This window comes from Gavia stellata, chromosome 23 (assembly GCF_030936135.1).
Source record: "Gavia stellata isolate bGavSte3 chromosome 23, bGavSte3.hap2, whole genome shotgun sequence".
In the NCBI taxonomy this organism is placed as follows: domain Eukaryota; kingdom Metazoa; phylum Chordata; class Aves; order Gaviiformes; family Gaviidae; genus Gavia; species Gavia stellata.
Genome location: NC_082616.1, coordinates 6766674 through 6791461, shown reverse-complemented (window position 1 = coordinate 6791461; position 24788 = coordinate 6766674). Strand labels below are relative to the sequence as shown.

The following is a 24788-nucleotide window of genomic DNA, read 5'->3' as shown; positions in this document are numbered from 1 at the left end:
AAAAAAAATTTTTAAGTCATCAAGGCAACAAGACTTCTTAATGTTACTGACTCAAGCCAGAACATCCAAGAAAAGCCTCCCTCAGACAGCAGAACACAAACAATACATATTCAGAGATGAGCATGAATTTTCAAGTGCAATATGATTAACATTTCAGTCTAGCTCCTATCACCTTTACTGTAATTTTCCAATTGGATGCATTCAAAGACAACTCTCACGATTAGCCACATTGGTAAATGCAATGCTAGTCTCAAGCTTTTACTAAAGTCAACAGTATTCACCCATCTAAAGAAATTTTTTTAAGTTCTGAAATTTCAGCATCAGATTTGAGTTGACTAAGTTTACTACTTTACTGTAGAGCTTTCAAAATGCCTGACATGATTTGTGTACACAATTTTAGTACAAATAAGAGCTTTGCCACATTAGATATTCTTTTGTTCAAATGCCATTTGAAAGTCACAATGGCTAGCATAAAAGCTGTGTCCTATGGAAGTTAAAGCTGGGAGGCAGGCTTGATAATTGCAAACAGACTATCACCACAATCTCAAAAAGTCCATTTCTGCATGGGGAACATGCAAGAGTTTATTCCAAAAATTCCAGTCTTAGGAACCAGAGTGTCTGAAGTTGTCGAGTTTTACACATTTCAAAGGCTGCACTGGAGTTTTGCTGCTGCTGGTCTAGGATTCCAGTGCTCAATTAGATTCAGCAGGACAATAGAAGCATTTCTTTTACTAAAATGCAGGCAAACTTAAGAAACTTCTCCCAAGGTCCCCACCCCCCAAACCCACCCTCTACGCACAGATTTCCCTTCCCAGCTCTATGAAGAGAGGGGTTATTAGAAGGAACATGTTTGGTTTTCACATCATTTTTATATACATACACAGATCTTCAGATTCAAGGCACTCTAATTACTGGGAACAGGGTAGGGGGCTTGTTAAAAAATAAAATCCTTGATGAACCTGACTTTTCTGAAAAAAGGCAAAATCTGCAACACAAGCACTGCAGCCATTGGCAGACCTTCAAATACCTCAGATTTTTACAAAGCCCTTTATCCCTTTGATGGCATATTTGATAACAGTTTTATCTCATTTCATGTTAGAAAGAAAGCGAAAGAAAAGAGAAAGAAAGGAAGGACTTGTACTTCCAACAGAAAATACTTTTGTTAACTCTGCTATTGTACTTTGTAATACTATCTCCTTAAAAACGCGGACTTGATTTCACCCTTGTGCCTCTCCAGCACTCAATACTCCAGAAGTCACAACTGACAGAGGAGGCAGGTAGGAGGCAGCACAGGACATTTCAAGAACACATGGCTGCCTGCAGCACTTGGGCCGTAGGACTATGAAGTGGGTGTCTACACTACAACTGGAAAAAGAACGCTTTTGGGGCAGGCTTTCCCCCCAAGAAAGTCCAGGCTCTCCCAGCAACCAGTCCTTATCTGACTAGGAAGGGCCAAGCTTTGGAGGGAGCGGAAAATCTATGCATGCTTCCACCGCGCCAGTGGTGATAGTTACAGAGAATAGGAAACAAGATTCACCCCTCCCCTGCGTGCACGTAAGAGCCCTCCTCCCCTCACAAAAATGACCTTAGGCATCTAGGTTAGGATGACTGGATTTTCAAAACTGCTGAGCATCAACATATCCCAAGGCAGTTGGTGGGAAATTGTCTGCTCAGCACCTTTGGAGAAGGGGAGGGGGGGAAAAACAGTTTTGTTGCCTAGGTGATCTCTAAATATAAGTTTTAGAAGCATAAATACTGGAATTTTCAGCTTTCATACCATTGCATCCCAGACAGCCACCTCAAAAGACAGCCTGCTGCATGTGCATAAGAGCCCCCCAGATCAGTCATCCTCAGTTTTGCTTGCCTGCACGCAGCAGTGCTGGGCACAAAACAATGCACCTCCTGCCATCCAAGGCCATGGCAGCCTTCTATGTCCAGAAACCCTATGGCCCTGGAGCCAGCATCTGTGGGTCTGTAGTGGGCGATGGCCGTTTTGGAAAGATGGTCCTCAGTTTCTATGCAGTGAGTAAAGGACTCCTCTGCAGAGCTGACCACATCAAAGCTTCAACCCTCTTGAGCACCCCAGAAGAAACAAGCAGCACTGCAGTCTAAGCGAGTGTTCTTTACATGGCCAACAACAAAGCAGGCTTCAGCTAACGAAGGGGTCACCCGTCCTCCATCTCACTGCTCTCAAAGGCTGAGCAGTTTCTGCTAGAATGGACAACGCTGGGAAAGTGCCTGGCAAAGAGCCCCACCTCCTTGAGCCATCGAGTTTTGCACACAACTAGAGGGAAATTGGAATCTACGGACCACAGAGGCAAGCAGCCAGGAAAAGGTGTGCTGTGGGGAAGAGTGGGCGAAATGAACCAAAAGCTACGGCCAGGCTTTTCTCAGTCTTTAGCTTCTAGCGTCCGCAAGTACCTCAAAACATAGCAAGCTTCCCAGGGAAGCTGGCAACTAGTTCACCAAGAGCAGCAACAGCAGCTCCCATCAACACCAAGCAGTGCAGCGAGATTTCCCCTTGGGAGAAGCAGGAAGCCTTCTCAAACACGCTCCAGGGAAGGAGGCCAGCTATGACACACACTTTTCACACGGGATCCCTCTACAGCCCCTAACCCACTGCTCTTCTGGCTTAAGCCCAAGACTTCACTGGTTAGGAAAAAAAAAAAAAAAAAAAAAATGAACTTCTGACCTTCTAAGTCTCAAGAGACTTATTCATGCTGTAAAGTGCAGAGATACTGGGTTTGCTTCCCTGACCCATTTAGATCCCCCTCACTGCACATCTGACTTTCAAATTTAACAGGCTGTGCATTGTGAGCCCCAGGGAACAAAAACAAAAACACCACCACATTTTACTCATTTCTGTTCTGCGGATTCCTGACACTCCTGCCAAGATGCCTGCTCCCTCCCCAATCTTGGTCCCTCTCTCCCTGCGCAAGAAGTTAAGAGCTCTGCTCACTATGGCCATCTCAAACAGCACCATCCAACAGAAGCAGAGCCAGAGCAGGCCACACAACTTACCGGCCAGGCGAAGCTGAAAGGGATAACAATCCGGTTCTTTTCATTATTCCGGTTGTACTTTAAATTGAAGGTATTTCCTCCGATGACGGGAGTGGATTTGGATCCAAAGCTGCAAGGACCGCCAGCAGTGACCCGCGATTGATACTCCTTCAGGCAAACTTTAAAATAGGTATCACACTCGTCTCTGGTGCATTTTCTATCTCCTGGGTTTCGGGTGCCATCACAGCAATTTCCATTTTGCAGTTCACCATTCACATTTTGCATGGATAAGATCTCCAACTCGAACTGTCCCGATGCTAAAGTCACCTGTTCATCCCAAGAAAGAACCGGAGGAGAAAACAAAAAACAAAAAAACAAGAAACAAAAAACAGACAGTTACCTCACTTTTTTCCCCAAACGCAATCTACAACTCTGCAGACAGGAGAAAGTCATTTTAAGTGTACTTTCAAGAAGCACACACATAACATTAAAAAAAAAAGCAACCACTCCAAGCTTTTCCCTATCAGGCATTCACGAGAAAGCCTCATAAATCATCCCAACCAAATAATGCCATTAATGCTAAAAAAGAACCTTAAGTGCCAACTCCAAAAAACAGTGTCTGTGAGGAAGGCTTCTAAATCGTTACAAAATAAAACTAAACCAAACCAAGAGTGCATACGCCAGAGCAATCCCAACACAACGATGTAGCTAAAGCACCCTGGAAATGCAACTCCTCTGCCTTCTCCGAGGCACAGCTGAGACGGGAAAATAGCCTCCCCGCTCAAGGCTGCCCAGCTGAGATTCAGACCTTGCTCATTAGTCACCCCAAGAGTACTGCAATTAGCCCTGGTTTGAAAAAAAAAGGGGGGGGGGGTGAAGGGAAAAAAAAGAGAAAAAAAGTAATTTCGAAGCAAAGCGGTTTGCAGTAACTGCCTTTTTTATTCCCAGGGAATTAAGCCTTGCTGCAGGGAGAACTTCTGCGTTTGCCATCTCCGCAGACAAGTTAGCAGCAGTAACTCCACTCTCGGCGGAGGAGCTCTGCAGCAGCGCCCTGTGCACCACTGAAGGTTGGGGTGTTTTAAAAGCCATCTACCGCAATCACCGCGGGAGCCGCACTTCGCGGAAAAGCGGCAAAACTCCTGCAATCCGCTCCGCGCGGCGGACTCGGGAGCCCCGTTCGGGCTCGCCGAAGGTCCCCCTCTCCCTCCCTCCCCTCCTGCCAGGGGCTGCGACCCGGGAGGACGCGCGGTGCCCAGGTACGTACCTTTGCCCGCAGCCCCAGCAGGGCCAGGAGGAGGAGGAAGGAGCACGCCGCCGCGGCTGCCCGCCGGGGCGCACGCATGCCGCCGCCGCCGCGCTGCCCGCCCGCCTGCCTGCCTGCCTGCCTGCAGGCCGCCGCCGCTCGCTCCGGGACGGGACGGGGAGGGCCAGGAGGGGAGGAGGTGGCGCCGCCGCTGCTGCCCGCCGCTGCCGCCGCCCCGCTCTAATATACCGCGCCGGCCGCGGCGCGCACCCGCGCCGAACAACGCCGCTTTTCAAGCGCTTTCAATAGCGCCCCGGTCTTCAATGCAAAGCAGCCCAGCCTCCTTTTATTCTCTCGCCTCCCGCTTTTCTTTCCCTTTTCTTTTCTCCCTCTCTCTTTTTTTTTTATTACTGCGATTATTATCCCGATCCTTTTATTTCTTTCAGGTCGCCGGCCACCGCGCGGTGGAGGCGCGGCGAGCCCCCCGCCCCCCCGAGACACGCACGCACGCACACACACACGCACATGCAGCACACACACCGCCCGGGAGCCGGCCGCCCGTCTGGGAGCCCCGCCGCCGCTCGGCTTCATCTAGCCCACGGCGGCAGGCGGGGAGGCCGCCCGCCCGCGCATGCGTGCATCCATATGCATGAGGGGGGAAGGAGGGGGGAAGGAGGGGAATGGCAGGAGCGGGGGAAGGCAGGTACCGGCAGGAGAGGAGGAGGCGGAGAAGAGAGTGCAGAGAGGAGGGCTGGCCGGCTGGCCGCGGGCGGGAGCGAGCCGCGGGCGGCGGCTGCTCCTCCCGAGGGAGGTGGCGGACCCCGGCCCCAGGCCGCCCCGAGGGTCGCAGCCCGCTGCGCCGCCCCGCCTCCCTCGGGAAGCCCCGCTCCGCAGGTGCCTCCCGGGCTAGCTGGAGCAGCAGCCCGCCGCGGCCTCGCTGAGGCGGCCCGGGAACGGCGGGCGCCTTGCCTCGGCGGCGCCCGCGGCTGAGGCAGCGCCGCGCGGAGGAGAGGGCTTTTCCCGCCCGCCGCTCGCTGAGGGGACGTGTGAGCCCTCCCTGCCCGGGCGCGCAGCGGGAGCCGTAGCCCTTTCCTCCTCGCCGCCTCGGTGCTGGCTGAAGGAAAAATGAAGCCTTTGGGGTCGCTTTTGCAGTGAAAACCTCCCCTGCCTTCGGCCGGCGGCAGCCGCCCGCCTTCCCGCCTCGCGTTACCTGAGGCAGCGCAGCCGTTACAGGGCGGGGGGCGCGCGCGCGCGGCGGGACCGCTGAGGGGGCAGCGGAGCCGCTGAGGTGAGGGCGCTCCCCGCGAGCGGGTTTTCGCCCCCCGAGGAGAAAGGAGGGACGGGCGGCCCGGCCTCTGAGGTAGTGGCCGCTGCCCTGGCCAGCGGCTCTCCTGAGGGAAGCGGAGGTGGCAGTCGCCCCCGTGGGACTCGTTGTCCCCTCCGTAACACGAGGCCGCACCGCCAAGGATCTCCCATGGTTTGGGAGGGAAAGAGCTGGAAGCGGGGCACATCCCTCCGCTACAGCTCCAGGCTGATGAGTCCGGGGAAGACAGCACTGGCTGAGTGCAGAGGCTCCGTCAGGCTTGCCTGCTCCCGGCGCTGGAGGTGCACGTCCCGGCTGCCCAGCTTCCAAGTGCGTGCTGGGGTTTGTCAGCCACATCCTTTCAGGAGCAGGGTCCGGAGGCACATAGCCAGGTGGGACTCCTTGCCACAGGACACTGAGAAGCCCAACAGTTTGCACAGTAGCAAAAAACGTTCAGGCTAGCTCCCAGAGGAAGAGCCACACATCAAAGGGCATTGAACAAACAAACAGAAAAACCCCCACCCCTAACTTTGTCTCTGCTTTGGGAAGTCCCTGAGCCGCTGATCTAGAAGTTGGGCGAGTGTGCTGGGAACTGTCGCTGCATCGCTGTCCCTTTCTTCCTGAGGTGCTGGAGACAGGAACCTGGCCTACATGACGTTTGGTCTGACCCAGAACAGCTATTCTTATGCCCCTATCTCCTATTCCACATTGATCTAATGCAGTAGATGTGTGAATGTCGATTTTATACACCAGAGTCGGTGGTATAGAGGAAAACAAGATTTCTGACCTAATTTTATCTCCTTTGTTTCCATTTCCTATGGCAAAAGCAAAGTGCATGCTTGTTTTTGGCTGCGGTAAGGTCCATCCTCTTGCGGAGCATCTAAGGCTGTGATGCCGGCGGTGTTTGTGCCGCTAACAGTAGACCCATGCTCGTGCTTTCATCAGATTCCTGCAGATCACTTCCTATTTGTGAGTTCAAAACTTAGGTTACATACCAGCAATTTTGGCACGCCTGTGAGGTACCTGGTTGCCAAATACTGCTTCCAGCCTCATTCAGCCCAGAAGTTCTAACAGTATCAGTTGTTCCTTACTTGGAGTCATTCACTTTTCTTAGGCACACCTTCATTGTGTTTTATCCACAAAGCGGCTGCAGTTTGGTGATACAAGAACCAGTGCCTGTCTTATTTTTTTCAGTGGGTGTTGGTTAGCTTCCGCAGCCTGTTTAAATGTTACTCATTCACAAGTGCCACACATGTGCTCCTCTGGGCCTTTAAATACCCTGATGCCTGCTGGTATGCTCCGTACCTTTAGGGCAGGTCTGGAGTTGGCCTTTCTGCAAAAGGTTACTCCACCTGTTTGACTCCAGTGCTTAGGAAATCCAGAGTTCTGGTTCCCACAGTGCTTGTGACTCAGCAGTGTAGCTGCCCTTAAACAGAATTACTTGTCCAACAACTTAAAATGCTTTGCAAGCACTAATGAACTAAGCCTCCCAGTGTCTTGAGATGCAAAGTATTACTGATAGGTAAATCAAGGCAGAGTACGAGTCATGTGCAGAAGTGCATTGCAAACCCTCTCCAGCACAGCCCCGAATGAAATCTTGACCTCACGGAACTCAGCAGCAAAATGTCTTTAACCTGTTAAGGCCAGAATTTCACCCTCAAAGTCCTATCTCCTGCTTTTCTTCACTGACCTCTCAAGGCCAGATCTGTAGCCACTGCACAGCAGCACTGAAAACCAATTGCGCATGGTGCATTACACAGCACGAGGATCTTTTTAAGATGCCACTGCATATGCAGCAATGTACAAATTGCTGCCTGTGGACAGGGGGCCTGAATTGTAGTTGCTTTGAGTAGCCCCAGACTGGTGCATGTAAAATTCCTGCTGCAATGCTCTGCTTGCGTATGTCCATGTCTCGCGAGGTGCAGAGCCGACGCGTCTTCCTTTGAGGCTGGTGAAGAGCTTTTCAGTGTCTGGCACTCAGCTTTTTACATTGCGTAAAGTTACTTCCTACTAATCTTCCTATTCTGACATAATTAGATTACATCCACATCAGAAGCCGTTATAAACATCTAGCGTGCCAAGGTCCAGTGTTACAGACAGTACTTCACTTCGGGCCTGAATCAGTTCCCCGATATAGACTTAGGTCCCGCTTTGTTGAAGCCACTGGGAGAATGCCCAGGACTTCGGTGGGACGAGGATCACAGCCTTTAGAGGGAGTGCCTGGCTTACGAGGGTCAGGTGTCCTGAAGTCAATTCTTTGTGGTAGGAAAGTTGTAATTTCCTTTTAAAGCTCCGTGACTCATTGAATCACGGCTGTGAACAATCCCACAGGATTTCCTTAGATTTGTGATACCTGAAGGTAAGCTTGGAATGGCGCCCCTGGAAAAATCCTTAGTTCAGGGACCTGATCCATCTCATTTTCAAGTCAGTGACTAAACTTTTGTTTACCACTGTAATGCAGATCAAGATGGTTGCATAATCGTGGGGGCCTGATCCTGCATCGGCCTTCAATAAACCAGTAGAAAGGGCTACCAGAAGAGGATCGGTTGAAATGTGGAATCTGTAGTCATAAAGAATTCATAAAGCTTGATGACCTCATTTCACAGCAAATGAGGAGGCTAGAGGAGCCCTTTGTTTCTCCGTAGGCTTTTATAAAAGTAGGTTTGCTTCTCTAAATTAGCCACCCTCTAAAATTCATTTGCTGCAGTTTTAGATATAATTCAGGACCAAATGAGTGAGAGAGTGAAAATTTCATCCACTTGGATAATCCTTTATATCTAGGAGTTAAGCTTCCCTATTGCAAGGAGGAGAACGTATCGCTACAGTCAATCATGGATGAGTGAGCTTACAGATAAGGCCTTTCCTATAATACACCCATAACACTTCATTTTCCTTTTGCTGTACTGGAACTGACCTCCCCACTTGGGCGAGTGTCGCGGAGGCAGAGATAGGGACTGTGCCGTGCTGCTTGGCTGACACACATTTCAGAGCAACACATTCCAGCAGATGAACCCATTTGCACAGTTGAGTGATCTAAACTTAGAAAGCTAATTTCTGTAATTACAAAGTGAGACTGAACTCCTGTAAAGCTTTTCATCACCTGAGTGGAATGGGAATTGCGCTTCCATAATCATTTAATGTTTAGAAACTCATTAGAAAGCGTTTTGTGGGGAGGCCACACCCTGTGTTAGGCTATTTCACAAATGGATCAGGAGAGAAAACTACCTCTGATGAGAAAGTTGAGCAAGTGGCAGAGGTTAGGAGAAAGAGTACAGTTTACCAAACACTAAGCAGTCCATGCCTGCTTCCATAAAAGCTTCAGTCCTTCAGAGTCAGGCAATTTCTTAAAGCTGTATCTCTAGGCAAGCTTTCTGAATGTGACAAAAGATTTTGGAGAAGAAGATGCTCTAGTGACCAGAGACCCAAAATCCAATTTGCTGCTACAAGCGCTCACTTTCCTCTTTCCCTGAAGCATGTTGGTTAAGAGAATTAAAATTTCAAAGCCCGGTTGTGTATATTGCGCATGTGCGTTTTGTGACTTTGAAATTCCCACCTTAGTTTTTCTACACCTTAGTTCCCTGGAATTAAAATGAGGCACTAAATTTAATTCAGAGGATACTCTCAGAACAATAAAAAATAAAGACTGTGGGGTACTCAGAAATGACTGTAGTGAGAACCAGTAAAGTCCCTGAAAGAGTTAAAAGTTGTAGAGCCAAAAAATATGCCTATTGTAGAGCTTTTAAGTTTTATCCAGCTGTAATTAACTGAATCCATAACATTATTGCTTTCTGTTACAGCTTAAAATTGAGACCTTACTCCATTCCAGAGAATAGTACTGTTTCTCCTTCGGTTTTCTTTATTTATATGCATATAAAACCTGATTTCTGGTTGTTTCTCTGTTAACCCCTCAAGGATCAGATGCCTCCACATTAACCTGTGAACCCAGTTGCTTTGTCCTTCAGTTATCCTCCCACGTGATGGGATTCCTATACACCAGTGATTTGATCTCAAATCCCTGCTTTCTAAAAACCGGGGAGAGCTGAGACTACAGTTTTAGGTCTGAGTAGGGGTACAGCTTATCAAGCTAGAGTAGCTTCCAGTAGGTGCAAAGACTATGACACTGAGCAGTGCTGGCACGTCTGTCACGGACAAGATGACATTTTCGTTTGATAAGCAGTAACCTCAGCTATTCTCGACAGTCATAGAAAAGGCTGCACTGACATCTAGGCTGAGCCCTGTCTCCAATAAACAATTGGTGCTTTTAAGTTTCTAGTAGAGTTTTCCTCACAGTTTTCTGCAAGGGTTCTTCTTTTAGCCAATTTTATTGTGTCAGTGCTCAGATCAAGTTTCATTTTCTTGTTATGAAAGCATCAAAATGTCTGAAGTTTTCTTTTCATGTAGATTGTTCTCTCTTCATTGTTAAATGCATATGATAGTATGTGTTCAATACGTTCTCAATCACAAACGGTCCTAAGGGTGCAAGACTGAAGAATACAGGGGTGTCATTTAGTTAAGGAAATGACTAAAAAGAAAAGGGCTGCAATTATCAAATTTAAATGTGGGTGTCCAGTATATGACTTCTTGCCCTTGCCTGCCATTATTCCATGGCTGATCTAATGTTCTGGGCCTTGAGTTTACATAGTCCTGCATGGGGGATATAAGGGGAGTTGCTTCATTTGGCATGAAGAAGCATTTAGAGAAGTTAGGATTACCAAAATCCAGATTCAGCCCAAAATATAAATGTGCCTAAACCAAGGAACAAAAAACTTCATGTTAGGGATGTGCTTAAGTAACTTGCTGGAATGGCCAGTGAATGGAGCCTTAAAGTTGGGTGGGTGGGAGTGAGCCTGCTAGTCTACAGGGGAAACGTTTCTCCAGGCAGTTAGGAGTATATACAGTGGCACAATGGCCCGTGTTTATCTAGTCCCTTGGCACTGCTCCCTGGCAGAAGGAACCTTTTTGTGTCAGCTAAATATTTTTAGATAAAGCAGAGGCCCCAGAGGGTGGCTAGCATCCTTGGTGGTACAGATAAAGACAAGGTTCTAAGCAAAGGGGCTAAAAATGGTTTTCCCTGTGTCCAACCTTTACACAGGAATTAAAAAAAAACTTCACCATTCTTCATGTTACAACAGTGCCACTGGCATGCAGATGGTACCTGTATGTGCATCGAGGGCTTTTCTCTCACTGATCATGCAGTGAGAGATGTGACAGGGCTGTGTGTTAGAGCCAGCAGCATTTGGAAGAGTCTGAGCCTGCTCTCATTTAGGAGTTTTGGTGTCGAAACACTGCATTTTGAACAAGGTCCATATCAGCTTCAGCAGTTAATTGCTTGAGCCTGTCCCAGTACCTCTCTGGAGCTAGCTGTGATCAAAGTGTCTGCATGCAACTACTAGCAGGATAGCGGAATCAAGAGTGAATGAGTAGGAACGGAGTAAGAATAGGCTAGGGGCATCATGGAAAGATGGCAAATAAAAGGCCTTATTCTTGGGAGTATGAGGAAGATACAGTGCCCTGTCTCCCTGCCCCTCTGATTAAAGGTTTTTTCTTTGCTCTTTCCACAGTACCTGGAAGGTTTTACATTCCTGCCGCCCTGTCAGCTGTTCTGTCTCACAACGTTTTCAAACGCACGGGAGATGATTTTTCCTTCACTTGCTCCTGATCTCAGCCCTGAGTCATGGAGCACTCCAAGTGTGATGAAGGACATCTCCGATTTGTGGCACTGTGGCAGCAAGACATGCTTGGTGAAGACCTGAAAGAAAAAGCCTGGCTGTAGAATTGGACCCTTAAAATCGATTCATTTCTTTGAAGGTAATGGCATTACCCAGTGTGCACCAGCTTTGTGTCTGAAAAGGGCCACAGACTCTCCCAGATCCACAATCTGTGTTTTGCCCTGAATTGTTGGGTTTTTTATATATATGATGATGATTTTTATTTACTGCGGCAGAGGGGAACGAATGAGGATCTGCCACAAGTTGAATAGAAGCAATTCCACACCTGTCCCTTTAAATGCACATTTGTGCTTGGCTGCCTTTTATTGTCCTCCCTCCTCTAGTGCTGCAGGGGAGTGTGTGTGTGTGTAGAAGGATTTCCCAGCCTAGTGGGTGACCCCTCATCTTGCTGCTCCAAGCAGTGGCTTCCCTCCGCTCCTTTCTTTCCAATATTTATTGGAAGCACGTGCTAAGGAATCTGTGAGCCTGCAATGCTAATGAGTGCGTGGCATAGAGCAGAGTGGGGCACCAGATGCAAAGGGACAGGCGCGCTTCCTAATGAGGGAGTCCCGAGACCCATCTGTTGAGTCTCGTGGGCCCTCAATGAAGTTAGCTGCGCAAGGTTGCCAGAGGAGGTTTTTTTCTCTAATGCTTTTAGTTCTCAACAAGTGCAATCCTGTATAGAGCAGCATGTCATGGGGTTAGGCTTTGTTGTTACTAGCAGATAATGTGACTTTGAAAAGAACGCCCCCACCCCAGCTGAAAGGAGGATAACCCTCCTCTACCCCCTTCCTTCCCATCCTCCTTGCTCAGATCAATAACAGGTCCCTAGGCACAAAGCCTGCATTCTTTTATTCTCAAATTAGAGCAGCTGCAGCAGCAACACCACAGCTCATTGGAAACCTATTAGCTTTTGAAAGACTTAATCCAGTTTGAAAATAACTAGTGTTTCTCAATCCTTCACGCGCTCACTCCCATAAGAGGCAATATTCTCAGGCTGCGCTGAGAGTGGACTGGGCTTATTATTATAATAACCTGCATCTCTCTCGGTGTCCCAAAGGGGCATCAAAGAAGGCAAAATGTCAGTTTCCCAGCTTCACACAGCCTAAGAACATCGGATTTACTCTGCCATATCACACCCTATCACTGAGCTATGCTGCCTACCATCCTGCCTTCAATAGTGACCGATATCTTGTGATTCCCTCTCCGATTTCATAGTTTTTAAGGCCAGAAGGGACTATTATGATAATCTATTTGACCTCCTGCACAACACAGACATTAGAATTTCATCCTAGGTGGGATAAAAGCTGGGAGCAGCTGGATTCTTTGATGCTGCTCTGCTGGGCAACAGTGGAAATGTGGGTTCTTTTCGGGGGGAAGACGACACCTTTTGCTATAAGGGGAATTTGTTCTTTTTAAGCACATTAAACGCAGAGCTTTGCAAATGGGAGCCTTGTGCATACTCAGCAAATGCCTTGCTTTGGAGTTAGGGCAGCTGATTTTAGGTAGAAAGGGTTGCTTACCCATCTTGGTTTCTTGTTTAGCTTTTGTATCTAATCACCCCTTTACTGTGGATCTCCCTGCAGCAACCCTGCGAGCTAGGTACTCCCATCTTAAAGGTGGGGATCTGAAATTCAGCAACTGCTATGCCCTTCACAGGCCTTTAGGCCACAAATGCCTTGTGAAGACCAGAGCAGTGAGGAAACAAAGTTTTCTTGAACAGGGTCCTGAATCTTGTGCCCCAAGTCACACTGGGAGTCTGTAGATGATCAAGGAGCATTTTTTTCTCATTTTCCTTGAGTTCCAGCCTAGTGCGTTTGCTGGCACATCTTTTCTCTGCTCAGTCTTTTCCTGTACTGTGCCAGTCCTAAACCCTTCCTGTAAGTGCTGCCAACTGTTATCGGTAATGACAGTACAGATATTTTGCCAGTAGTAGCTGGGGTAGGACCACCAACTGACTTCCTGAAGGCCACCGAACAGCAACAGCTTTTGATTTCTACTGACCTGGACCAGATTCAGTGTGGTGACCTAGAGCTAAGGGGCTCAGTATCTCATTACTAATCCCTTGAGCTAGCCAATTCCTTCCACGAAGTCAATGTTTTCTAAAGTGTTAAAAGACTTTTCCTGCCCGCCTGCCCATTAAATCCTGCTCTTCTGTCCGTGTCCTTGGATCAGCCTAATCACTGAAGTGGATCAGTTTCAAGTCTTAACTATGCAAGCTGTGGTACTAACGGTGCAGAAGATGGCAGGCAGTGCAGCTGAGGCACTGCGGTGCGGGCAGCGGGACAGACACTGCTCTTAGCGGTCTGCTTTGGGGTAGCCCTGTTGTGCTGCTTTTGTAATGCATTGCCAGCTGGGACATGTGGTGTTTCCTGCTTTTAGCTTATTTATGTGAGATTTACAATTTATATATGTTTCTAGATAGTTTAAATCCAGAAAAAAGAAACCAGGTGTTTCCCTGGATCATCGACTGGCGTTACTATTTGGGTGCTTCAAGTACTAATGCTCTTCTGTCATATTTTAATCCTCTCGCTTTCTGAAACGGGGAACCTGGCTTCACAGAACAAACCACGCAGAGCGCCATCACTATGTTCTAATGTATCCTTATTATTGAAGTCTTATATTTTAAAGATAGAGAGAAATGTGTTTCAAAAGAGTGCATACAGAAAACCACTTTGTTTTACATTAGAAACTGCAATAGCCTCATCCACATACACTTAGCAAGAAACGACTTCCATTTTCTTAATTTTAGATTGGATACGGAGCAGCTTGGAAGTTCGGATCTTCTATATATGTGTCTCGTCTTCCAGCAAAGCTTCTTCATAATTCATCTAGGCTTACAAGGGTGGGCATATACATTGCTCCATGTATTTGCTTCTTTTTCCCCTCAAATATATCTGTATGAAAAAGGGCAGCTATTCTTACACGTTTCAGTTACTCATCCTTGATAACTGTTTTCTTAATATTTACTCTGGTAAAGTGGGCATAGCTGTGTTTTTGTGAGGAATGCTTTTCTTCTTGCAAAGTAGGAACACTGTTTCCCCCACTACTTATGCAGCTCTACATGTGGCGGCATCTTTGTGCGCACATGCATTTTGAATACAAATTTCCCTCATCAATTTTTTCTTAAAACAAAAATTATTTATAGATAGCATGTCTGCCTTTGACTGCATATTGTACACCAGGCTGCAGATGAAATCTGCAGCTTCTGCGCTTGCTCTTATAGAAGGAGTTGCGTATTTGTTGAGGGATACTACCACCGTTGTTGCCCTTACTTTCAGTCAATGGATCAGGATACTCTAATTCCGGGCTATCTCATTAAGAATATTCTCACAATAGTAAATTAGTCTCCAGAATCATAGGGGGTTGCTCCTTTCCAATACTGGTGATGTCAGTTAATGCTCTGTTATCACTTGAAACTAAGTTCTTAATGTGGAGCTTGACATCAAGTCCCGTGTCTAGTAAAGACACAGAAGCAAAATCTAACAGTGTCCTTCCTCTTGCTAGCACTTTGTTTATCTGAATTGTTTCCCAAGTTAACTCCTGTGGCCTAACCCCATAGAAGAGAAGATCTAATCTAATTGTCCTCTGGGACTATTCCTGCAAGGTCCTTGAAGAATATATCCTGTTTCCCAGTCAAAGAGTCATTCCAAGGATGTGTCCCGTCTTCTCTTCTCCTCTGAAGATTGTTTACCTGTTATTCATGAACTGTGTTTTGTCTATGGACTATTCCTAGTGTGGTGGCATTGTGATGCTTGTTAGAGAAGGAGGAAGGACTAAAATGGCTCAGAATTTACATTCAACATCACATATTGTACGCAGAAGGATTTACAGTCATATTACAAATGCACCAAAGCTCAGCCAGCCCTTGGAGGCAGCAGGAATTCTGCCCTCAGTGGAAGACAGGTTGAGTCTGTAATAGAGAAATATTGAGAGAATTCATAATTACCTGTTCTGATGATGTTTTAGAGCAACATGGTATATGTTGTCGGGTGTCAGATCTGGAACAAAATATTGACCATTTCAGGATGGTGCTAAAATAAAAGCAATGCAAGGATCAAATTATGCATGAGTGTAAATATTCAAACTCAGCTGTAGCAAACAGAATGCTCTCATTTATGCCAGCTAGGATTAGAGTTTGGCAATTTTATTAGAGTATGAAGAGGTCACTTATTGTTTCAAAGAGGTTTTTCCTGAAAGGAAGGCAACCAGTGCTGAAGAGCTGAAAGCACTGAGCTGTGCTCATTTGGATTAAAAATAGGTATTTTGGGCCAGCGGAGCTTCAAAATAAGCAAATTCTCAAACCAAACAGTTTTCCTTTTGGTAGCCGAAAAGGAAACCGCACATCCAGGAGGAATGTAGATCAAAGCAAACTCTACAAATGATGCAGAAACACATAAAATAACAAACAAGGCTGGTGGGAAGAGGGAAGCTTTTGTAAGTAGATAGGTCTGTTCATATTACACTGAAACCAAACGCAAGATTGCTAAAGAAGATACTTGAGAGGGGCATATAAGGCTATAGAATTTTCTCCTCAGAGGATTTTTTCCAGCCTGTTTTTGCATGTCCATTGTATTTGCAAAGTAACATGTAAGGGACATACTCAGAACCAGATCTCACTGATACCAACTTTTGCCTTTCACCTCTCTATCTTATCTCTTACTTTCCTTCTCTCGCTAGCTTCCCTGAGTCTCCCTCTGCCTAAGTCTGTGGTAAAACATGTTTGGTTTGCTGCTTGCCCATAATGCTGTTAAAGCACATCATCAAGACATCTTCCATAACTAACTTTCAATATTTAGGTAGTTTAACTTTCATACTTTCAGAACAGAACAATTCTGAATGTATATAGGTATTAGCTGGTTAAATTGGAATGCATTTGTTTATTGTGTTATATATGAGAGTACAAATCTACCTCAGTACTGTTTTTAACAGAAAATATAAAGAGAAAGTTATTGCTAAATATTTTTAAACTCATTGTTTTACTTAAGTTTAAGTAAATATATTGCTGCAATAATCAATGCTTGTAAAAATTGAGTTGATAGGGATTTGGCAATTGTTGCAGTGAAGTCGCTGTTCAGTTTCATGACTTGTCCAGTCCTCTCTTGAATGCATCTTCATGAAGTGATGGGCATATAATTCCTGAACTCCTCAGGGTTTTGTTTCACAGAATTCTTGATACAAGAGGAAGGACCTGGCAGAAGGGAGAAGGGTCCTTTGTCCAACAGCCATGAAGAGACTGGGATTTCTGGGATAGCTGTGTTCTGTCCTGTGGGTCCTGCAGACCTCTCCCTGTCTGTTTTGTCCCACTAGCTCCTTCCATGCGCCTCTCCAGCTGAAGAAGATGCATATGTAGCACCTACCTCACCCTTGGTAGGAAACAACTCTCTTTTTGTGCAGAAGGTAATTTATTTCATCTAGGCCAACAAGTGAGAAGGCAACACTTCTTTATGAGCTACGTTTCTTTACATAGAACTGAATGTGTCTCTTAGCTGTCATCCCCCATCTCTTACTTCTGTAGCCACATACCTTTTGAAAGCACCCTGGTCTGTATTGCCTAAGGCTGGAGCAGAGCAGGTTCCCCAGAGCTCTATAGATGTCTACAGGACACTGGTAGCTGGAAAGATTCTATTTCCTTCTTCTTCTTTTTTTTTTTTTTTTTTTTTTTTTTATGTAGAGCAGCCCCTTTTCTCTCTGCTTTCCAGAGCAGCCTGCCATCAGGAAGGGCAGGCCCCACTGCACCCATCCTGTACAGGTCATAGGATATACGTCGCACCTTCCCATCTTCCCCTTGGCTGTGCAAAAAAAGATGCCTGCTCTTTGTGTGAAGGGCAGGTTAGTGTAGTAATACTGCTCTTCTGAAGACTCTCACTGGGATAGCTCTGGGGTAGGTTGAGAACAATGCTTTCCCACTGTACCAATAGAGGCTTGTTTGCGCCAGACGAAGATTTCCTCTAGCAATTTTTTATTTCTCTAGGACTCTGGAATTGTTTGCCAGTTCTTTGAACTTTTTTTAACATGGACACTTTTAGCCTGAATGGAGAGTAGTGAAAGTCTGAGCTCTGTATCCGGGGAAGCTCATCTCTGTGTGAGCAGTGGACCAGGCAATAGGCTCCATGTATCAGATTATTAGACAAAGGGGCAGCCTGCAGCAAAAGGGATGTTTGTACTGTGGCCAGAGCAGGCTTCCTTAAAAATAATAGCCAAGGGTAAACACTATCAATTCACAAGTTAGATGCTTGTAAAAAAAATGTCAGCCCGTTTGCTAATCCATTAAGAAGGGAAATAAGACTTGACAGTTCACTGTGCTGTGATTCTAAGCATGATGTTTCCCTTAGAAAGAGTGCTTATGGTGCTCTGTAGGCAGGGTGAGTGCACTGCAGTCATTGATGGCAAGTGATTGGGAAGATTTGTTGCTCTACAGAAGTTTGTGCATGGCTTGGTTTTAGGTTGTTTCAACCTATACACATCAAGTGACAAAATGCAAAGCTGTCAGACCTGAACTCGTGAAATAAATCCGGCGTTCTAAAAAGAGTATGTCCATACAATGACTTCTGTTTTTCTACTCAGATGTGGTCTTTATTTTTGTGACTTCAGGTTACAAAAAAATGTGGGGTTTTTTGTTGAAAAAGGATTATCCCCAAGCCCAAGCTAGCTTTGCTAAGGAAAACTTGCTACTAGAGAAGGATTTTTGCAAAATTTATTCCCAAGATGATGCCTTCCAAGTACAGAAGAAATTTACATTTGTGACCTCCTTTGTTGGGCAGCAGATCTGAAATTCAGTCAGCACTCTGCATTCAGTGGCTAACAGGTTGATCTTGGTTACCAGAGGAGAAGATGCTGGACTTGCAGAGTTTTGGGAGGAAGTTCATTGATGGGAGAAAGGTTGAAAAGACCTTGATGAAAGGCATGGAGTAGACCCCGCCTAAAGCAGGCTGAACAACTACTGAGTAATTTTTTACAGAGTATTTCAAAGTTGCTAGAAAATCTCTCATTGAGTCCAGGAGTTTTTATACTGTCCCACTGTGTTTAGCTGGCCTCAGATATATGGAAAGTCATTTTGGAATTGGAATTTTTTTAAGGACAACAAATTAGCTTGGTGAAGGCCTTGCACAGAGATGAAGAGTGAAAGGCTGATTCCTGTGAGACAGCTTCCAGTATGATTGTGGTGGTTGTGCTTAGCATTGATAACTGGTATCAGAGATGAATTATATTAATCAGGAGACAATCCCTAGCCATAAAACTGAGTTTAAATAGTTGGGACAGAAAAATGGCATAGAGACATAAAGTGAGTTGAAGTGCATAAGAAAGCCTGCTTAGGAATAAGCACTTAGCCCAGACCTTACACAAGAACAACCCAGGCAGAAAATGAAATATATACTTTAACATGAAACTGAAAACATCAATTGTCTGAGGTTCTTTTGCTGAAATACCTTGCTGTGTGCCCCATGGATTGACTGCAAGGCTAGTCTTTCATTCTGATGACTCAACCAGTGTTGATAAACATAGCTTGAAAACTGATCTAAAAGCATGTGTGGGGTTTTTGCTTTACACGTTTTTCATCAGGACACAGCTTTCTAAAACATGATTAAATATTTGATAACTTTGACCACAATTAAAACTGATTAGTCTATAATTAAAGGTTTTTTAAAAATAAACAATTGCCCCCAAACTTCCAGACGCTCAAAAGCCCATAGAGAAGATCCTTAAACATTAGATACAGCTACTTTTACAGAACTGTTAATATAGCTATTGCTTTTATTACAGTGTGGTTCCTTCACAGTATCTGTTACACTTATGTATGTTAGCACAAGAATTGTATTCTCACTCAAAATAGTCATTGGCTTTTTGTCAACAAAAAGCTATAATCAGAATAATTTTCATATAAGCAGCCCTTTCACAATGGAAGTCCTGCATTCAAGAGATTTCTAACAACTCTGAGCTTGAAAGGGACTGTTTTAAAAAAAAGTAAATGCTATTAATATCACTATGCTATAGAGAAGTCAGTTAAATAAGAAGGAAAACAATAGAGAAGCACGAGCACTGTCATACCAGATAAGATATCCAGTGTGATAACATTTGTTGGTATTGGTCAGTACAAGGGGCAAAGAAGTTAGAAAGCAATTAATTATTTGCCTAAAGGAAAAAAATATCCTGAGCCTTTAGTTAGTAGTTTGGATCAGAATCACAGGGCTTTATAACCATTTAGTTCTATCTTGTCATAAATAACACTAATCCATTTTGAAATGCAGCATTTTTGGTTTCCCAGTTGTTCTTCTGGCAGAGAGTGCCGCAGATTAATTATTTGTATTGAGACTTTTCTTAAATCACTTTTAAATATTATCTTTCTACTTCATTGGCAGAACTTTTGTCTTTTGTTAGAGAGGCTGAAGAGGACACAGCTCACTTTCTGTATGTTTGATCTGTTATGTAACTCTCATCTCATTTTCATTTAACAACGATAATCCTAGTGTTTTCAGCCTATTTTTTCCAGGTATTTCTTTAAGCTTCTAGGCACTTCACTTGCCAATTTCTGGACCCCTCTTGTTTCTGCTCTCTTCTCTCCTTCCTGTAGATTCAGTATTTCAGACAAGGAACTTACGTAGCAACACTATTGTAATAGGAAAGTAATAAAATTTATACTAAATGCCCATATATCGTAAACAACCATCTAGACAAGATTTTACAACACTTATCTCGTCCAAGGCTCTTACTTTTTAGGTTTTAGACTATCAAAGAAAATGTATAATGAATTCTGTTGCTAAGAAAATGATGACTCACCTGAGCCAGGTAGGCATGCTGTGCTGCTACTACTTAATAATTACAGTTAAGTGAAAATAAAGGTATTTAAATTACAGGAGAGCTGCAGCACTGAGCATGACTTTTCAGCCTGAGCGTGATCTTTCATACTGCTGTTGGAGGTAAATTGGTAGTGACTCATAGCATGGTGTACTGAAAATCTGTTGGTTCAGGGCTGTGGTCTTCTACACGATGATCACATTACAATTTTAATGTTTCCTGTACATTTGGGTATCTTTAATTCTGGAGTACGTGTTTTAGAAAGGCTTGCACTCTCCATATTTCAGAGTGTCTTGCTGCTGACACTGAGCATTAGACAGTGTGAATGGCTCATTTCAAGTGATCTTGGTCTGTGGTGAAAAGAACAGGAACAAGTCCAGTACACACAGAACAACTGGCTTTTGTTTACTGAGTCAAAACTGTAAAACCATAGAGGGAGCAAAAGCTGAAATCAAGGGAAATAGAAATGATGGAGTGGGAAGGGAAAAGGAGAATCGACATTTGAGGGTTCTTCTGTATGAAACAGAGATCTAGGTTCCGACAATGGGGGAAAGGCATGAGTCATTCTTCCAAAACTTTGCTTGACACAAGAAACCCTTTATTTAAGTTTGGATTTGAGGTTCTTGGAGGTGAAGAGATTATTTATCAGCAAGAATTCACCAACACCTTCCCTCCCTCTCAACTTTCAGCCTGATTCATCAAAGCTAAAAACTAGCTTTACATGATGATAAATATACCCTTAGACTGCTAGCTGAAGCTAGGGTCCTCCCTTCTAAGATGCAGGAAAAGCTTTCTTAAATTTCATTCTTAAAAAACAAAATGCTTTTAGTGTTCCTGGTGGAGATTTCCCACTCATTGAAAGCTACTGCTTCCTTCAAAAATCTTTGGTCTTTTAGAGCATTTTAAAACAGATACTCTTAGGAAATGCTATTGCTTTGGGGCATCTGGCTTGTAATCAGCCAGTCCTTTCAGAGCCTAACTCTTCTGTCATGACACCGACTCAGAGCATGCCTAGTGTGGTCCTGGGGAGCCATGTGCCTTATATGTCCATTGCAACTTGCAGGAGGTCAAGTAGGGGGAAGCCAAAGGATTTGTGCAAATGGTGGAGCCAAGCAGAAGGTCAGGGATGGCATTTTGTGGCCATGGGAAAGAGACAGCTCTTTCTCGTGGGTCGGGATGAGTCTCCGTCAGTGTCGAGTCTCAAAGGATCATGGGGCTTCCATGGCTGGCACCCAGTGTTCTTAATTTTGTGGTGAATAAGAGCCCTGAAAGCACATAATTTAATCCGCCTGAAGATAATTGTTGAAATAAATCATTCTCTTGTTTAAAGAATAAATCTTCAGCAAGTTTCAAGAGAGCCTACAGCACTGCTGATTTTAATCATTACTTTACATAGGGAAGTGTCTATACTGCTTAGTGTTTCCAAACCAGCAGTGCTGCTATTAAAAAGTCAGGCCTGGATTTAGAAGCTGTCACAATTCAAACAAAACTTATTGGGGGATTCCTGAATTCGCAGCTGAAAGAGGAGAGGCCTGGTGAGCAGAGACCCCATGGTTCTCTCCAGTAAGCCACACTGCCATTTGGTGCCTCAGTTTCCATCTCTTAACACTGGGTTCTGTGGCCAGTGCTCTGTAGTACATTGCCATTCTGGAGGGGAAAATCACAGAATCACTAAGGTTGGAAAAGACCTGTAAGATCATCAAGTCCAACCATAAACCAAAAAACACCACCATGCCCACTAAACCATGTCCCACAATGCCTGCTTCAGAAGAGATGGGTATTTTTGTTTCTTGGTGTTGATGGGCTGTTGCTGGAATATGGGTTGCATATGACAGGAAATGTGCTGTGGTGTGTCAGACTGTGCCACAGAGAGCGATTCCAGTCAATGGCGGGTGATTTTTATCAGACTGCCCTGTGGTCATCTAGTGGGCTCCCCAGGGCTCTGCTGGGGAGTTTCTTGTTCAATAGCATGTCCTGCTTTTGTTGAAATTTTTCAGGGTTTGGCTGGTCCACAAGGGAATTTTTTGGGGTGTGAAAAGGATCAGTTTGGGTGAGATGCATCCTAGCAAAGTAGAAATTACACTGGTCAGCTATGGTCTGGAGAACCATGCTTCACTGAATGTCCGTGTCCTTAATTTTGGAGCTGCACTGAGACAGAGATGGTTCACTACAGAGGCAGGATGTGGGCTGTAATGACTAGCTAAGATGCTCCGTGACCAACCATGGGTAAGGTAGGGTTTGGATAGACTAGAGCTTCTTTTGAGGCTTGATTCTTCAATTAGCACTTGGCCATTCAGTTGCTCCTGTGACAGCACTCTTGATACCCTGGCTGGTTAGTTAAAAGGCATTATTCTGCTAATTTATGATACTTACGTTAAGTTAAATAGCAGAGATAATGGGCCCTTTGTACAGAAACTATGAATCCATGATGGATTGCAGACAGGTTCCTGCTACTTACCCATTTTCTTCCTGGCCACTGGTTGAACACCAGAGAAAGCTGGTGATCTTTATATTCTCCCATGCTTTTGTTAATTTCTCCCTTTTCTTGGGGAGCACTTGGGGATCTTGTTTCTGGAGCTTTCTGGGAGGAATGGACACTGCTCTGGTCTTTTTCACTGCAAATAATCCCATTTCTCCCTGTCCTCCAAACTGGGAAGTACTTACTGCTCTACTGAAGCTGGTCGTAGTGTTAAAAAATAAATTCATACAGCTTTGGCACAGCATCATTTGAGTATTTCTAAGTGGTTGGGAATTAATTCACTGTGCCATTTAAGCTACTTTGAAGAAGAAGAGATCTAGCTACATTTTATTTTGGTTGTATTTTGTATGAAATCTGTGGAGTTATTGGAACCAGATATATTAACTTTGTGCTAGGCTGATGTACACCAGTTAAAAATTTGTCCCCTGGCATATGGAATCAAAAGCTGAGGGTTTTCTCAGACACAGATTCCACCGAGCTCCCTCCATTCTAGGTATCCTAGCTCCCTGGAATGTTACTATGTCTCATAGATATCAAAACACTGGGTCCCAGTGCTGTTTCCATCATCATCCATTTTGGAGGTCTTAGAACTTGCTTTTGTCTGAAGCAATATATTTGGCACATGTTATTAGAAAGGACTTTACTGTGGAGTAAATCAGGAGTAACCAGAAGGATTTAAAACATTGTTAAATATCACAGAATCATAGAATGGTTTGTCTTGGAAGGGACCTTTAAAGGTCATCTAGTCCAACCCCCCTGCAATGAACAGGGACATCTTCAACTAGATCAGGTTGCTCAGAGCCCTGTCCAACCTGGCCTGGAATGTTTCCAGGGATGGGGCATCTACCGCCTCTCTGGGCAACCCGTTTCAGTGTTTCACCACCTTAATCGTAAAAAATTCCTTTCTTATATCTAGTCTAAATCTACCCTCTTCTAGTTTATATGCAAGTGTGGGATATGTTTAGCTCCAAAAGTGGTGGGGGTGTAAACGGTATATCACGAACCATTCTATCGTGTCTGAGTTACAATAATATATACAAATCATAGAAGTATCATATGTCATAAGCACAAGCTTTCATAGGCAATCGTTCTTACAAATTTTCATTTGCAGAAAATCTTGGGAGCTGTTGTCTTTGTTCAAAGTTAAAAAAATGTAATCTACTTACAGTACTTGTAAATCAGCCTTGAAAGGATAAATTGTGAAAGAAACAACACCAAAGCAGAAGTGTGAAGTTTCCAGCGATCTTTAGAGGGAGGTCTGTTCTACAATACATTTCAGGTGACAAAACACAAATATGATGCACAGTGCCAAATGGAAAGAAAGAATAGACCCTCTGCTGCTGGGAATAAAAGACGACTATAGTAATGTGATTATGGTAATGGTCAACAAGTCATAGTCTTGTGCTTTTGTTCACTGTAATTAACTTCTTGGAATGGCACAGTCGCTTTCTCTGTGCTCATCAGATGGCCCTGCTTTTGTGTCCGCAGTCTGTTATTTCTCCTGCAGGGACTGCAAGCCTCCAAGTGCATTACTAAATGAATTCATTGCTGGAACAAAGATTCAGTAGTAGAATAGAGATTGATATCTTTTGTTGTCAGACATTCAATACCATATAGCAATCCAATTACTTAAGCTGTTTCTATCAGTCTTATTACAGCTCACTATTGAGGCATGCTTTAAAGCTGGATAATTCTGTCTTGCAAGAATGTAGTGGAACAGATTAGAGCTTTAATGAGAAGGCTTTCTGTGGGCAAGGGCACTTCCATTGTATGTGTTGGGATTGAGGAATCATACCTAGGCAAAGGCCCGGAGTCATTGTTGCAAAGACGGATCAAAGGGAAGGCTGAAATCTGTACAACTGCTTGAAGAAATTTTATGGGTTATAAAAAAATAAAATAAAAACTGGCAAGGTTTATGTATGTCTGTTATTGCCTATCTGATGAGAATCTGTGGTACACTGGGAAAAGGAAATTGCTTATTGGAATTCAGATTGTGGAATGGATATCTCATTTTGTGTTTGAACTTTTCCTCCACTGTGCTATAGGTCAAATTCTGTGCTTAGCTGTAGCATTTTAGGAATGCTGGCAGTGTAAGTTCAACACAAGACATTCTGCATACAACTACCCAGGGTAGATGTTTGGAGAGGAGGGTTTCTAGTGCACAAACACACATCAGGAAAGAAGGCTTCGATAATTGCATGTAGAAGAGGAAAGATTAGACTAGCAAGTCAGCCTTCCCAGGTTTGCATCCTTGCTCAT

The 24788-nt window shown here is 44.7% G+C and overlaps 1 protein-coding gene across 1 annotated transcript in view; it reads right to left on the bottom strand.

The window, feature by feature from the left end:
* JAG1 (jagged canonical Notch ligand 1) overlaps positions 1-4342 on the bottom strand; it is a 35088-nt gene extending 30746 nt beyond the window's left edge. The window contains exons 1-2 of the mRNA XM_059828478.1: positions 4265-4342; positions 3022-3327 (exon numbers count right to left, since the gene is read on the bottom strand). Coding sequence (XP_059684461.1) covers positions 3022-3327; positions 4265-4342 — 384 coding nt within the window. The remainder of the gene's footprint in view (positions 1-3021; positions 3328-4264) is intronic.
* Positions 4343-24788: the final 20446 nt, after the last annotated feature.